Genomic DNA, 15,999 nt, shown 5'->3' with positions numbered 1-15,999 from the left:
GTCTGTTTATGCATGCATTTGATTTTATGATTGTCAGTGTGTCCCTGTGTGTACGGGTCACAGATCTGTCACGTTCGAGTGCTGCATATCAAACACCTTTCTTTAATAACAAAGCCTTCCAAGTTAAGCGCCGCCGACCTCCGGGGCCACTCGACAGGCAGAGGAGATGGGGAATATAAGTTCATAAGTCATTGTTTAGGCCTGATTATTAACAAGCCTCTGAATCTATACGATACAGTATTCCTCCAGACAACTGTGACACTTTGGTGGAGGTGTGCGGTTGGAATTTCAACTCGCACGGTCAAAATCAACAGGGAGAGATTGACCAAAAGCACAGTTTTAATTAACTGTCCCTTTTGAGAACACAGCCCATTAAACAATAATCAGGCCTGTGGAGCTGTTCATCTTAAACTGGTGCACGTCCTCTGTTCTCTGTCTTATCTCCGGTACCTACATATTCAGCACAGCAGAGGACACATACACACACCGAGAGGTATTTTTGCCAGGAGTCAGGGTCGCTGCAGCATTCATCGTCTTTCTTTGCCTTCCGGCCGCCGCTGTAAGACTCAATCCAAGTGCAAACACTACTAACGCTGACCTTATCTATAAAAGAGACGTCTTCATAGTCATTCAGCGCTCCAGGCCCCACAGAACTTTTTTCCAGCCGCTGTGACAGTTTAGGTTTCACCAGGAGCATATTGTACCTCAGCTGTTAATGACTCAAGGTTACTTTATATTCCAGCAGACCATGTAAACAGCTTCAAATCAAAGGTCAAACTCGCACTGTTGATTCAGAAGAAGGATGTGACTGATGTTTCGATTGGGCCTGTTAAATCTCCTGCACACAACATGTCAAATGAGAACCAATTCTCGGGCTAACTTTATCATTTTCGTTTAACGATTAACCTTGGCCCTAGGTTAATAATCATCCACGGGATCATTGAGCACTCTTTTCACACAGCAATTTTTTACACAAGGACTGAATTCTAGGCTGTTGAATTTTGTTCATGAGTTCATGTGTACTTCTATAAATAAACAAATGGAAATTTGTTTCAGCTGAAAACAAAGATTTAAAAAGCGGAATTTAACATTCCCCCAGTACACGAAAATGTAAATGCAGCTGAACTCGGCTTTTCAATCAGAGACACTCCCATGGCCCAAAAAGATGTTTCAATTGTCAAAACTGGGGACGTAACAAAAGCCTGTTGAATATTTGCTTTCGAGGCCAGTGTGCTCTGAATGAATGAAACTATAAAAAGTGAAAAGAGGATGTACCTCTCTCACTTCTTTCTCTTTTCTGTCCTGTTCATTTTGAATTGGTTGTGAGACCTTACTGCAGGTTATCTGATCACACACTCTACTATGATATGAACTGTCGTACGAACAGCAAATATATCTCCTACTCCTATGCCAAATTTAACAGTTTTGGTTTAACTATAAAATGGAAAAATGCTGATAATCTGATGTATGCTTATGAGAATTTGTTTCCATCTAATGCGCTGCACAATATCAACATTCTATTCTTTATTTCTCCCTCTTAATGACATTTTCTAAAGGTGAACTCTGAAATATCCACCTCCTGTCTGAGAAGCACAAAGACATCCAGCTAGCTCACAGTCTGCATATTAAGCAAAGTAAGTGAGGGAGAGGGGGGGGGGCATAATCACAGAAACAAGGAGATCTTCATCATCAGGAGGCTTGCGTTCGCTCTGACTGATTCAGCCATTTAGAGGAGAGGTGAGAGGAAATTAGATGCCTTTCGTTCCAGAGGAGTAGCCGAGGAAAACCAGTGGCGGAGGAACATTAAGTCCGACAGCAGATTCCAGAGGAAAAATGTTCACTGAGCAAAACAAGAGCATATCACTAAAATATCGATCAACATAAAAACTCCTCACTGGAGAGCTTGTTCTGAATTGCTCCCTCGTTTGCCCTCGTACTATCTTCTCCACTGGTTCACCGACCCTCTTTCTAATATACACCTCCTTTCTCGCTCTGCTCATCCGTCTTCACCCCCTTCCCTTTCCCTTCTCTCTCTCTCTCTCTCTGCCTTTGCCCCTTGTTTTCCGTCTGCACCATTCTCCCCACGCCCCTTCATCTCCTCTCTCCTCCTACCACTTTGACAACCACTACACTAAACTGATGCACTATCACAGCCTAAGGTTTCCCCGCTGGGATTCTGCTGAGCACGTCAGACAGATGTCGATGAACCTGCTGTCTTTTGAGGACAGGTGAGCTCTGTCTGTCAAGCAACCATGACTGCTTTAGAAAAAAAAAAGATTTAACTGTATTTTTTGTACCTTTTCTAACTGCTTGGCATCTCAGGTTAGAATGAACTCTCACCATTTATTTCTCTTTTGCACCCCGCTATCTCGATGGGATGAATTTAGCATAAATAAATGACATATGATCAATCATGCACTCTTCTCTCTGACAGCTTATGTCAAGTGGTACAGTGCAGAGCAAGTACTAGAAAGTTTTTCTCACTTAAAGTTTTATTTTTCGACTGTGTATTTATCAGAGTCTGACACTCCAGCCCTTTCTCCCGCTTTCTCTAGGGTTCAGGTTAAGATTCTTGTGGTGCACAAGAAGAACACAGTGCAAGAAGACGATAGAGTGGGAGCAGGGTTCAAACACCACTCACCTCCCCTGAAACAATATTCCTAGAGGAGGTGCCTTATGGAAAACATTCACTGTTTCAGGGGACTGGAAGTGTAGTAGTATTGGTTAAATATTTCTGCTGTCAAGCAGCATCAGGCTTAAAATGTGTTATACTCTCTGCAACATTATTATAAAATAGAATCCCACTTTAACCCTCACTTTCACGGTCATAGCTGGATCAAATGTTATGCTGTCTGTATTGGTATAGTAAGTGATTATGTCCAATGAAAAACTGCAAAAAAATTGACTTACTATAGCCATTTTAAAACATGAACTCTAGGGAAGGTCTGGACAGCTTCCAAAGATTTGTCTTTCACATATGAAGCAGGAGATTGTCTTGGCTGGATGCGTTCAGAGCAACAGGAAAATGTCTGGAGCATTTAGGCGAGGGGAAGCGTCTGTGTCCAGCTTGCAGGAGTTTGGTGCATGTCTGAAAGCAGCTTGTCGGCAGTAGCATTTTATCATGTCCTAATACAGCAAGTAGCTCATGAGGTGTATACATATTAAAATGTAGGATGTGATGATAGGATGTGATATATTTTTGGAGAACTATATCAGCAATGGGTTATTTTTCTACGCTTTCTTTGGTTTGATATTTTGTACCACAAATCTCCCTTCGGTAGTTTCAGAAGAATAAATTGTACAGCGTGACTGTTAAACTGAAACCTCCGTCATGAGGGAGGAACCAAACTTAGATTCGAGTGATGTTTCTGTGACAGCCGCACTGACAAAGACTGGCTGAGGCTGAGCTGCCATTGCTGTGTAGGCAGTAATGTACAAGTGCGCGTGCGTAGGCGTGCGTGTGCACATGAGCGTGTCAAAGCATATATTTTTGACTGCAGTTACAGAATAGAAAAATACATTTTCCAGCTTAGCACCAGTCTGATCTGCTGGTAATTACGCCACATATACCCGCACAAGCACACACACACTAGCGCATGCACGCGCACACACACACACACACACACAGGCTTGCACGCAGCACAGTGGAAGACAAGTCTGTTCAGTGATGATAGATGTTATACATGCAGGGAGGCCTTTCTTATTCTCAGGGTCATCTGTCTTTTCACTGTCATGAGTCGATAGCCCGACACTCTCACTCTATTCTCTTTTTTACAGCTTGCTCGCTCGCCCTCTCTCTTTCTCTCCCACACACACACACACTAGACCTCTGAACAGGTTATATATGTATGTGAGTGCAGAGAATGGGAGAATGTGATAGGAGTGACAGTCAATTACAAGATGACTCTAGTGGAAAAGGTGCTAATTTGAGTTCATTAAGATGTATTATTACACCAGCTAGTGGCTAAAAGCGATATTACATGACCGTGTCAGTGAGGCGCTAATAACAATTAAATACATAGATTAAAGTGCAATTTAATATTTTCAGAGATTTTCCTTTTACAGTTCTTTGAGACTAAATACACAAAGGAAAGAAAAATATAAAGAAGCAGGGTGTGAAAAATGCCCCCTCCCATAACGGTGATTTTCTTTTTGCTCCTTCTTTTCTTTTCCTTTCATACCAACTTTTTTACCTGTTATTTCCTCTCCTTTCGAAGTGTAGTTTTTCACCTCCTTTTTTCCCTTCTCTCCCCAGCCCCCTGCATCCCGGTGACTCACCCGCCTCCTCTCAGGAGCCACTTCTCAACAGCACCATTAGAAGTGATCCATTTCCTGAAAATGCCAATTATCTGCCTTTTTCTGACTTTCATTGTTTAAACCACTCATACAGTGTGGCTTTACTGGACTCTTGACTCCAAGTGATGAGGCATACCTGCAACACATGCATGCACATTCACACTGGTCATTAACCATGCACTTTGCAGAACCAACAACAAAGACACACACACACACACACACACACACACACACACACACACACACACACACACACACACACACACACACACACACACACACACACACACACACACACACACACACACACACACACACACACACACACACACACACACACACACACACACACACACACACACACACACACACACACACACACACACACACACACACACACACTCCTATGTGCACACTTAGATATCTGGGTTTGATGTGTCAAATGACAACAAGACAAATAAATGATGTGTGATTGAAGAGCATTATCTTTATCTTTTTTTATTAACGACAGCAGGGAGGAGTGGGTGGCACCCTTGTCAATCAGTGACATAACGGCTGCATTGTCTCTGGAGGAATAACATCAACAATGGCGGACACTTTCACACGGAGACATGATGAGAGAAAGGCATTCAGTCCCCTATGTCAACTTTTCCCTCGTTCAATCTCTACTGACAACAACATATTCATGGGAGCAATCCATTATACAGCATGTGTGTCTCTGGCTGGGTGCGCGTGTGTTCTGTCAACGTCTGTGTGTGTCGTTTCCAGAACTTGAGCGCTCGGCTAAAGTGCTACAGTAAACCGCAGCTATGGGAGAATGATTGTCCCCATTTGTCACTCCTTCTTGCCACCTGACAGGCACAGTGTACTCATTTGCATTCAGCACCTGAGGCTACGAATGTTTAATGCTGCCATTAAACTCATCTCCGACATAAAGTGCATCTGTGACTAAAGAGTAAGCCCAAGCCGAGCTCCAGGCAGTGAATCTAATGGTGAATTCAGGTCTTCAGACACAGAGAGGGAGAGCATATAAAACTAATGTAATATGGCAGGGGGGCAACTTTCTGATTAACCTAATTGTCCTTTGCTCTGCTCCATGCACTTTGAATCCGTGCTTCATATCAGGAGAAATCTATGCCTTTTCTTTAACCTTTACTCCCGTCCAACCTCTCACTCCATTTTTCTCTTGTTGACTGGAGTATCTGTTAACTTCTCAGACTCCCCACAGTCAACTTCCATTGTATCTGTGAGTATCACAATGTCATGTCATGCAGAAAAGCTGTGAACCACAGTGCTCTGTGGGGGGAGAAACCACAGAGAATTACCAGCATTTATTTGCACTAATTGATATCATAACTCCTTGTTGCAGAGATCTGTTAAATTCTTGTCCCAGGTGACGTATATAATTTTCCAGTAACAAAGAACATTGCCAAGGAAAACTGACCAAAGTTCTGTCCTGTGATTTAAAACGGTGTTACAGTTCACACAGTTCCCTACAAGGAGAGACTGTCCTAAAAAAGACATGTTAGGTTTTTTTGTTTGTGAACAATATGACTAAAACTATTTGACGAATTGACAAAAAACTTGGTAGAAGAATGCAAAATGGGTCAGGGAAGAACCCCTTCACTTCTGGTGCAGATCAACATCAGAAGGCAGATCCAATACATTTTGTTTAAATTCAAGATTCATGATTTCTCAGAGATTTATTACTGAATCTGGATTTTGTATTAAATCCAGCATGTTTACGACTCTGACATGTATGAGTGTGTTTAATTTTGATGCAAAATAAAAAATCGGGATCAAGTAAAAGTAAGTAAGGTTTTATAAGGAGACTGTCTTGGCAGACGTATTCAATCTAGTAGCATTCTAGTTGTTTTTACGAAAGTGGTGTTGGCTGCTTTGCCAGTTCTTAATTTTCAATAATGAGAACTGACAGCAGATCACAAAAACAACAAACCGGTTGACTGAGGCAGACTTATTTGAAACAAATCAACAAATCCATATTAAAAGGTGCAAATTCCGAACCCGAAGGGGATTATTATGTTGAGGGCACATTAACGTTTATCTATTCAGTTCATTATTTCTGAATATGATCATTTTGTGCCATTTGTTCTAAAGCTTTGTTTCAGAAACCTTTGCCGTACTTAAATGAACCTGCAGCTTCAAGAGGCTAAAAGTGCAAAAGCTCAGGTGAGATAAGCAGAAGAAAAAGTAACACACTGAAAATCTACTTAATATAATAAGTGTAAGATAATGTGTTGCATTCTGAGCCTAAGTTGCTAATATGTATTTCAGTCAGGAGCGAATAGGATTATGCTGTCAATCCAACAGTGCTGTTTAACAGTGTGTGCTCACTTTGTTAAAAGATGCATTTTAATGTTTGTTTTTCTGTTTTCAGTTCAGAGAACCAACACAGGGGCAGATCTTTTCTATTTCTGTACTTACGCTGCAAACTCCCATTCTAGGAAATGTTTTCTCTAAGTGGACAAACGCAGCATGTTGCTAATGTTTTAAAATGACATTCTGTAACAACAACAACAACTACAATGGCACCATAATAAATAAAAATGTCCCCCTCCTTTTCATCTCATTTCCTCTTGTAGCTGTCAGGCAGCCTAATTTCCTTTCACGCGGACAAACATATTGTGTAAGATGAGTCGTTTTATGATTTGTTGTTATTTTGTAGTGGCGCAGTCGACATCGCCGTGAAAAGTAATAACACAGATTCCAGTTTTAGTGATTTACGAGACAGTGATCAAGTGCGGGCGCCTTCATTGTAAAAAAAACCTCTTCACTCAGGTCAGAGAAAGTTTGCAAACTCTTTAAAACCTCACATTCCTGTTGACAGCTATACAAAATAAAAGTTTACAAATATCGCCTTATTCATTCTGGAACTTTTATACTTTGTCATTAGTCATGTTTCTTTTTAGTTGATGCACTCAAACAGTATTTCTTGTTTACATCACCGCCATAAAGTCTGATTTGGATTAAGTGAAATGGAAATGTGCAAAGGTGCCAGGAAAAAGCTAATCCAGGATATTAAAGGAAAGTAGGCTCCTCATCCGCATTTCTTTAAAAGCTGTTTCCATGGCAATGCTGAACTCTGCTGTATATTTATGTGCTGAGGGAAATTGGTGACTAAGATAGAAAGATGCAAATGGTTGCATATTCAACATACTTTAGAGTTGTCCAATCAGGTATTATACATGTCGGAGGCCACAATGATTGCTGTAAATGTGTGCTCCGCTCCACGTGTTATTTGTTATGTGTTGGGTTAATAATAGGATCTGAAAGTATGAAGTCTGTGTTGATGAAGCAGGCAACAGTGCTGGCCAAACAGTGATAAGCTGATGTGAATTAGAAGCTAACCAACAACAATTTACACTATAAAAATGCATAGAGTGATACAAAATAAAAGCACTCACTCCTAAATAATGTCAAGAATAGCTTAAGTTATCTTTCCAGGCTCATATAATGTTTAGAATGATTTTAAATTTGTGTTAAAAAAAAAAGTGTATTTTATCATCATTCGCGTATTAATTCAATTTTTGGAGGTCACCGCGATATTGACCTTTGACCTCCACATTCTGATAAATTCATCCTGGAGTCCAAGGGGACATTAGACACAATTTTAAAGACATTTTCTCACGATGTTCCGGAGATTTCACATTCACGAGAATGGAGACAGACGGACAACATGAAACATGAAGCCTCAAGCACAGAGACATTAAAACAGTCACAAAAAAATCTGATTTATACAACACAGAGTTTCATGACTGCTTGTTAGATTAACAAATTTAGGACCATCACATAGCAGAAAATTGAGAGAGGGAGGGGAATCGACTCTGCGCTCCTACCAAATCCTACTATATGCTGAGTGTGTGTGTGTGTGTGTGTCTGAAAATCATGCTGCAGTGCATTTTATCTGTCCCCAGCTCCACTCTGAGGCTCAGCTGGATTTTTTATGCTTGTCTATTTTTATAAATGTGCATGGGTGCGTGCGAGTGAATGTCTGTAAGCATATGACTTACTGTAGGAGGAGATGTGCGTGTTATTTTTCTGCTGACTATATCAAGTCAGGTGGGATTAGAGAACAACTTGGCTGATATATTTTATGAATCATATTAACATTAAACAAATGTGCTCCCCTCTGTGTCTGGGTGCATGTGGGCAATTTCTCTATAATCATGGATTACACATCTCTGTGGGAGGTTACAGGGTGAACTGAGAGTGGATCACTGTGCACCATATCAACCCAAATTGGAGAGGAAGGTGTCTTTTTAAAACGCAAGAGGCCCAATCAGCATTTTCTTTTTTTTCTTAATGCCAAACTGACTCGAGAAGAACTATTGTGATCATTCTATCTCTCTCCCACTTGCTGTCTATTCTTGGTTCAGGTGACAAGACCTGAGTTATTCTGTTTCAGTCGTTCTCCTTTTCTTGCATTCAAGCACAAATCAAGTTAAAACAGTAAGAGTAACTCACAAAAAGCACAATCTGAAAATGAAGGTGAGAAGGACTGACTAATGGACCCTGTAGCTCGAGGTGCGCAGTAGGAAGGTTTTTTTATATCCAGTATGACTTGGCAGACTGTTAAATGAGAGTTTCCACAGTGTCATGCGGACAAGAAAAGCTAAGAAACAAGTCATCTTTAATTAAATTGTCAGTGGGTAGAATTGAAGCCTGTTGACGAATTCTGACAAGTCTCATCACACCAAGGCGAGAGCATGCAAATGTTTGAGCCGCACGTTAATCCTCGAATCAGAAGCGAAGAAATAGGGACCGCACATTTAATGACCAGGACACCCAGGAGTGTTTGCATGTCCTCTCCTCGGACTACCTGACTTAAGTAGTAATAAACAGCGATGAAAAGCGAAGAAGGAGAAGAAAAGAAAAGGAAAACAAGGGAAGGGGCACATTCAATATGGAGACGGCCGTTACCATAACAACAGGCAAGCCATATCCCTACTGTCAAATGTAATTTCCTCTCAGTGTTTTCCTATAGGAGTGACGAGGGAGAAGTCTTCGCAGAAACAGACATTAAGATGCAGCACAAACAAATATTGAGTATCTGCCTCCACCCACTTCCTCCACCAATCACAAGGCACAAAGGCATGGGCAATGTTGTGCAGGAGTGTTGAATCTGGCAAAAGAGAAAACCCCCTGAAGACGGCTTCATGTAACAAAGCACACAAAAAGAAATTAGAACTGACCCAATGTCTATTGTTTTTTTAAAGCACCAAAACACAGAGGAACATTTTAATCATTTACCATTTCGATATTTCTCTGTTATTTCTAAGCAACTAAACAAAATATTAGTTGTTTCAGATACTAAAATATGATTATTTTTTTCTGCTACTTTTTAGGGGCTTCATGCGGCTGGCCTGTAAAAAATGTCACCTTAGACTGTGATGTAAGTGCGAAAATACACACCTCTCGTACTGTTCTATTACTAGTACTATTTGTCAATGATTACATGAGTACACTGTGTCTCTATTGAAAGATACTTGTTCAACAGCTGCTGTGCAGCATGTTAGAGGTGATGAGGAATAATGTGACTCCATACTTTGTGAAGTGATTATCTAATTCTCCCAAGTGTGTGTGTGTGTGTGTGTGTGTGTGTGTGTGTGTGTGTGTGTGTATGGTCTTGGTATTAAATATTTAGTTGGGACCTCAGTCAGTTAACAAAGCCCCATTATTAGGACTTATTAGGTTTAAGCAGGGAGCAGTTATGGTTAAGTCTAAAGAAAATGTATTTAAGTCAATGTTATGTCCACTGAAATCATGGAGACACGACTGTTTGTGTGTGTGTTTGTTTGTGTTTTCCTGTGTGTTAGCAGAAGGGAGCCTGCTTTGCCTCCAGCAAATCAATGTCCCCTGGAGGGAAAGTGGAACCTGAGACAAAGAGCAAGAGAGACAGAGAGAGAAAGAACTCCAGTGAGGGAGCCCTGGGCAAACCCATTTTGCTCTCTTCCCCCTCTCCAATCTGAGCTTCTCACTCACAAACATTAGCATCGAGTGAAACCTGTGTAAAAATGTTACTGAATGACAAAATCAGACACTTGACCCAAAATTAACAACTGCCAGACACTTCATGTTGAGGAGGGTTAGAAACTAGCCTGACATGGTCAGACTCACAATTCTAGTCACAATGTGAGTCTGAGACATTTGGCTGTGATTATGGGGCGTGTTTCAACTGACCAGGAAATAAAATTCAACTTAGTATGTGTCTATGTTAAGCAACGCATTGTGAGTTATTTACTAACGCTGGGTTCACACCGGATGCTGAAGCGACCCTTCAGCGCAGCGCCAAGCCTTAAATTACAGCTGGCTCCCATCCACTCCCATGTTAAAACTTTGTGCGGGTCACACCGGAGGCTGAAACACCGCGCTTCACCAAGGCTGCCTCGCACCGTGAAGCGATCGTTTCGGCGTTGAGTCTATTTTTTGCGCTTGACTCGAGTGTATCGCACCAGGAAACACACTGAAAAACGATGACATATTTTATATGATATAAATGATCAAATATGCATCCCATACTTTGAAGTCCCCTTCTGTTGACCAATGACATTATTAAATGTCCCCCTCTGCCCATCCACACAAGCAGTGATACAGATAAAAAGAGAGAGAGGGGGGGGGACTACATATTCTCCACATAGGCTTGAGTGGAGAATACGTAATTTACCCTCGACACCCGACATTTAACGGAGCAAACAGTGAAGTTTTTCAACATGGATGACATTAAATTAATAATTGAAGTGGAGAAGTACAGTGAGTTGTATGATCCTCGGAACATGTTGTATAAAGACAACACCAAGAAAGACACATGTTGGGACGCTGTTGCTTAATGTTGGAGCAACAAGTAAGTATATGCTTTTAATCCACTGGATCAACGGATATTATTAGCGCTGCCCGGCGGTTCAGCGTCGCTTCAGGGTCCGGTGTGAACAGCCAAGCGCCGGCGCGATAGGGATTAGCTCCGTGCTTTGGCGTCGCCGCCACGTTCTCTGTTCCTCTTTCAAAATGAATGCGCTGTCGATGTCTTCTAAAACCGACTCAATGGCAGCATCTACACATCTGAGCTCTCCAGCGGCAGGCATGTTTGTTGAAAACGAATTCAACCCAGGGGCACTTTGATGACGTGGTAGATTACGTTACCGTTGATCATCTGTCCATCATCGTATAAAGCCCGCCCTGACAATCTGATTGGCCCGGATGATTTCGAACCGGGCATAATTTCTCCCCAACGGAGCGACTCCAGACCGAACTTCCCGACCTCAAATGTTGTGGGCGGGGCTAAGTTCATCTGGCATCCAGGCTAGTTAGAAACCTAAACCTGGGTCAAAACATGTTTTACAGAATAACATGTCCTTTTTTCTTTGATCAAATAAAATATGATGTTCAAATTCACTTTGAAATCAAAAGGGAGTAGAGTATGAAAGCTTGTCTACGCATCAATGGTGTGATTTATCTTCTTTATTGAAATGTATAGCTGCACCTTCCATCTGTCTCCCTACTTACTCCGCACCTCAGCTACTGTAAAAAAAAAAAGATCTGCTCCTTTGCTGTGAGTAAATGAACTGAACACCCACTTCTCCCTAAGCCCACGATGTCACTGTCAGCAGCACACGCAATGTCAAGTCTCTGTGTGGTGAGTCTACAAACTTGGAGGCTGGAGTCATTCTGGAGTACAAGGTTTAGGGTTTTAATGCAGACTAGTGAGTTGAAGGTGGCAGCTAATTGGGTCAACACAAGGGGATACCATGATTTGAATGTGAATTTACTGCTAAGCTTTTTAGCTACGCCAGCAGCATGGCTCGAGGGATGGAAATGTCAGTCAGCCCAGCATTCCTGTCCCCACCAAAATATTGTATCCAAACAACTACAACATGAAGTCACCTATAGTATTAATATTTTATATATTTATCTTTATTCTGTGTTAAGTACTCATTTGCAAATCTTAGCTAACTTATCATGGGAGTTCATAGAGCTGAGAGCATTTTCCTTTTGTGTTAATGCAACTATTTGTATGAGGACCATTTTAAGGGTCTATGCTTAAAATGGTGTGTGTGTGTGTGTGTGTGTGTGTGTGTGTGTGTGTGTGTGTGTGTGTGTATGTATCCATGGACATGTGAAAAAGATGGACTTCAGAATAAATAAACTAAATAAACTATCAGAAAAAAAGGATGAAAAGGTTGAATCCCGACTTGGGTGATTCACAGACACTGTATCGACACAGGAAATGTCTCTATTTAGAGAAACCTTCAATGAGTGTTTGAGGAATGATGTAAAAAAAAAAACGGCATCAGTGTAGTACAAAACTTCGACCTCTACACAAAGCAGATAATAGCTGGTTAATTCAGGAGGAAACACGGATATACAAATGTGTTTACTCTTTAGGATTCTTTAGGTGTAAGCAAAGATAAAATGAATGTGTGTGGAGGTGTGGAGAGCGGAGCACTGAAAGGTAAAGTAATAATCATCCGCTAGCTTGTCAGACACATCACCAGACAACACCACTGATGATACAACCTCTTTAATACCCACTGGCGCTATAAAACCAAATAAGCCCTATCCACAGAGCTGCTGAGAAAGTCGCAGCCGATGTGTGGGTCTGTGGGTCTACATGCATTTGAGTGAGTGAGTGAGTGAGTGAGTGAGTGAGTGAGTGAGTGAGTGAGTGAGTGTGTGTGTGTGTGTGCGTGTGTGCGTGTGTCTGAAGAACCATCCTGACTCCTGAGCATGGGGAAGAAACAATGGGCCAAATCAAATCAGATATGGTATGTGTGAGTCCCCCTCAGCAAGGGACAGCAGAGGGACTCACACATACAAACATAACTCTAAATGTTATTTTAGAGGAGAACAAAAAGACAGCCTGCTGCATATTTATTCTAACAGATTTGATTTGTTTATGTATCCTCTGTCTTTCTTGGGCGAGAACCTTGTCTCATCTCTGAGGAAAGGAAAAAGAACATGTCACGTGTTTCAGGAAACGGATGGTTATTCCTCTATCTTTGTCTCCTTGTGTCTCATTGGCTGTGTCGCGCGTTGTGTAATAAGGCTATATTGCTGCTATGATTTCTAGAAGACATACCGTACCGGGGATACACGCCCCTATGGCCAAGTGGGTAAGTGCATCACAGCGGATCCTTGAGCACTTCATATGTTTAAATTCCAGGTGATTGAATCCTTTTTCAGTTGGACCAATACCAGACCATGTCACACTTCTCTGTGTTCTCGGTCTGTGGCTCTGGCTTCATGATATCAAGACATAAACATTTTCGTATATATACACTTTGACTTAATTTGGTTTGCTTCAGTGCAAAACAACTGTGCAGAAACGTTCCTGAGTTTCTCCCTGTCACTTTGTTTTCTCCCCAGTCGAACGTGTGAAAGCACTTACAGCCTGTTAATAAAAGAAACACGTAAATTTACCTCTGATTGTTTTCTTTCCCAGGGATGCGGTCTGCTGATGGGTCCATGGGAGAGGGCAGCAGGTTGAGACAAGAGGCCAGGGACTGGCTGGAGTCTTCTCTGGACACTGTGCACAAACCCAAATGCACATATAGTCATTATATCAAGTTTATGTTCGATGACACATACTCCTAGAGCCTAACCTCACCACAAGTTCAATTGAAGTTCTCACACTTAATTAGAGCTGTATAGCAACAGAGATGACATAGTGATAGATTTAAGTAATAATTAGAGCGTGAGCAATTCATTTGTTGGCCGATAAAGAAAAGCCTTTTACAGATATATCAATAATAGTTTGCTGATATGCACCGATATGAAAAGCTTTATTTTACAGAAATAACAATGCATACATTGTACTCCCTAATATCTGTATCGGAAATGTTTTAATACCCTAATATTAGGATTGGATTTGTTTCTACTTACTAATATCGGTATCAGAATTTTACTATTCCCTTAAATCAGTATCAGAAATCGTTTAGCCTATAATAATAGTATCAGAAAATGTTATACACCCTAATATCGGTATCAGAAATGTATTTACCCCCCAGGGGCTTTTCTTATGATGATACTATCTACCTATCTATCTATCTACTTTTAATGGTACATTTGACATAGCAGTGTGCAAGGGTGTGGAATAAAAGGTGGTAATGAAGCCAGGTTTAACATTTCCTCATGTCTTAGTAAAGGTCTCCGAGTGTCTCTCCCTGCCCCTGTCTGATTCCACTGGGCACGAGTTACAGTTGAAGCAGGAAGGGGCCTTGCAGCTGAACACTGTTGGCCATAAATTGCTGTGAAATTGCTTGCTTTTTAATAAAGGCTTCAACAAGCCACCTGAGAGAGGTAAAACTGAGAAGTGCCGATGAGTCTGCGGGCGTGCGGGGTTGTCGGATAGGTGAGCGTTTTGTACAGTGACCCCCGCTCTACCTGTCTTTATATGAGACTGTGCCTGTATCCGAGTCTGCTTGAATGTGTGTGTCTTTGAATTAGTCCCTTAAATCTGAGAGTGTGGAAGAACCTCACTCGTCCATCACACCAGCACAAAGTTTTAGTGCCTTGACTTTATGAGATCAATTCATCAAACCTTTAATTTCATGCTACAGCATGCAAACCATTAGGTCGAATGACTAAGCACGCATGCTTCAGTGTTAGCCTGTGTGCCTCCTTTAGCTCTGCATCAGCCAGTCCCTTTAGAGATGTGTTAAATCTGTGTGCGTGTGTGTGCTTGTGCGTGCGTGTGCGTTTTCAAAACTCTCCAACCTCCAAGCATAGGAAATGCAGTTTATTAGGTCTGAAGCTCCTGTTACAGACCTCATCCTTCATTCGCCTTCACAAGACTCTAATTTGACTGCATCTATAATATTCTGCAAGTCCATCTGGGACTTGTACGTCGCCAAGAGATATGTGTGTATGTATATAACTATATGTTTATTGCATATGATTTAATTCAGATATGGTTTAGTTTAGAGACTGAGCTATATACGCTTATGAGAATCAAGCTGTGGGTAAAAGCCTCCTGTCGGGTATACTCAAACGTGTGGCCCTTATATCTGAGAAGCACGAAACGCAGAAATGGAGCGCCATCATTTATTAATGTCATGTTTACCCACTTATTATTTCATTAACTTCATTCATACTCAGCTAAACATCGAGTGGCCAAGTCGACATGTAGATTTGGCGCCTTGGCAGTTTTATGTGCATTAATATGAAGCAAATATAAACGCAGGCATTACTGACAGGATTTGCAAGGCCGCACAGTGTTGCCTAATTACCATAATGTTACTGCAATGATTTAATCAAAATAGTGCCTGTGATTTCAATCAGTCAGTTCACTTCACTCCAGCTGCTCACAAAACTGAAACGGTTAATTGATTTATTTTAGACATGAATGTGTTCAGACAGGCTTTGTGACCAACTAGTGACCGACACAAACAGTGGAAGGAAACATATTACTGGCCGACCGGCTAAGTGCCTAGCAGTGTGTTTTCCTTTGTCTTACGTTGTTTGTCCTGGAGGTGACAGCAGAGACGGGCAAAACCACAGGAAAAATGGATAAGACCCAAATGAAACGTCCTGTCACCTCGGATAAAATTAATTAAATTTTGATATCTGTCTGTATTAACATTGTTGGAAAGATTTTTGATAATGCAAGTGCACAAGTTAACAAAATAGTTAATGTGATGGTAAATCTGTAAAGCAACTTTCTAGTCTTGATGACCACTCAAAGCGTTT

General features: G+C 41.3%; 1 protein-coding gene across 1 annotated transcript in view; it reads right to left on the bottom strand.

Annotated features, from left to right (window-relative positions):
- Positions 1-15,999, bottom strand: part of ccser1 (coiled-coil serine-rich protein 1) — a 112,261-nt gene that overhangs the window by 78,718 nt on the left and 17,544 nt on the right. Inside the window, exon 6 of the mRNA XM_062381811.1 lies at positions 13,732-13,837. Coding sequence (XP_062237795.1) covers positions 13,732-13,837 — 106 coding nt within the window. The remainder of the gene's footprint in view (positions 1-13,731; positions 13,838-15,999) is intronic.

This window comes from Platichthys flesus, chromosome 3 (assembly GCF_949316205.1).
Source record: "Platichthys flesus chromosome 3, fPlaFle2.1, whole genome shotgun sequence".
In the NCBI taxonomy this organism is placed as follows: Eukaryota; Metazoa; Chordata; class Actinopteri; order Pleuronectiformes; family Pleuronectidae; genus Platichthys; species Platichthys flesus.
Note: the sequence above shows the minus strand (reverse complement) of the source record. Positions and strands in the feature narration are given on the sequence as shown.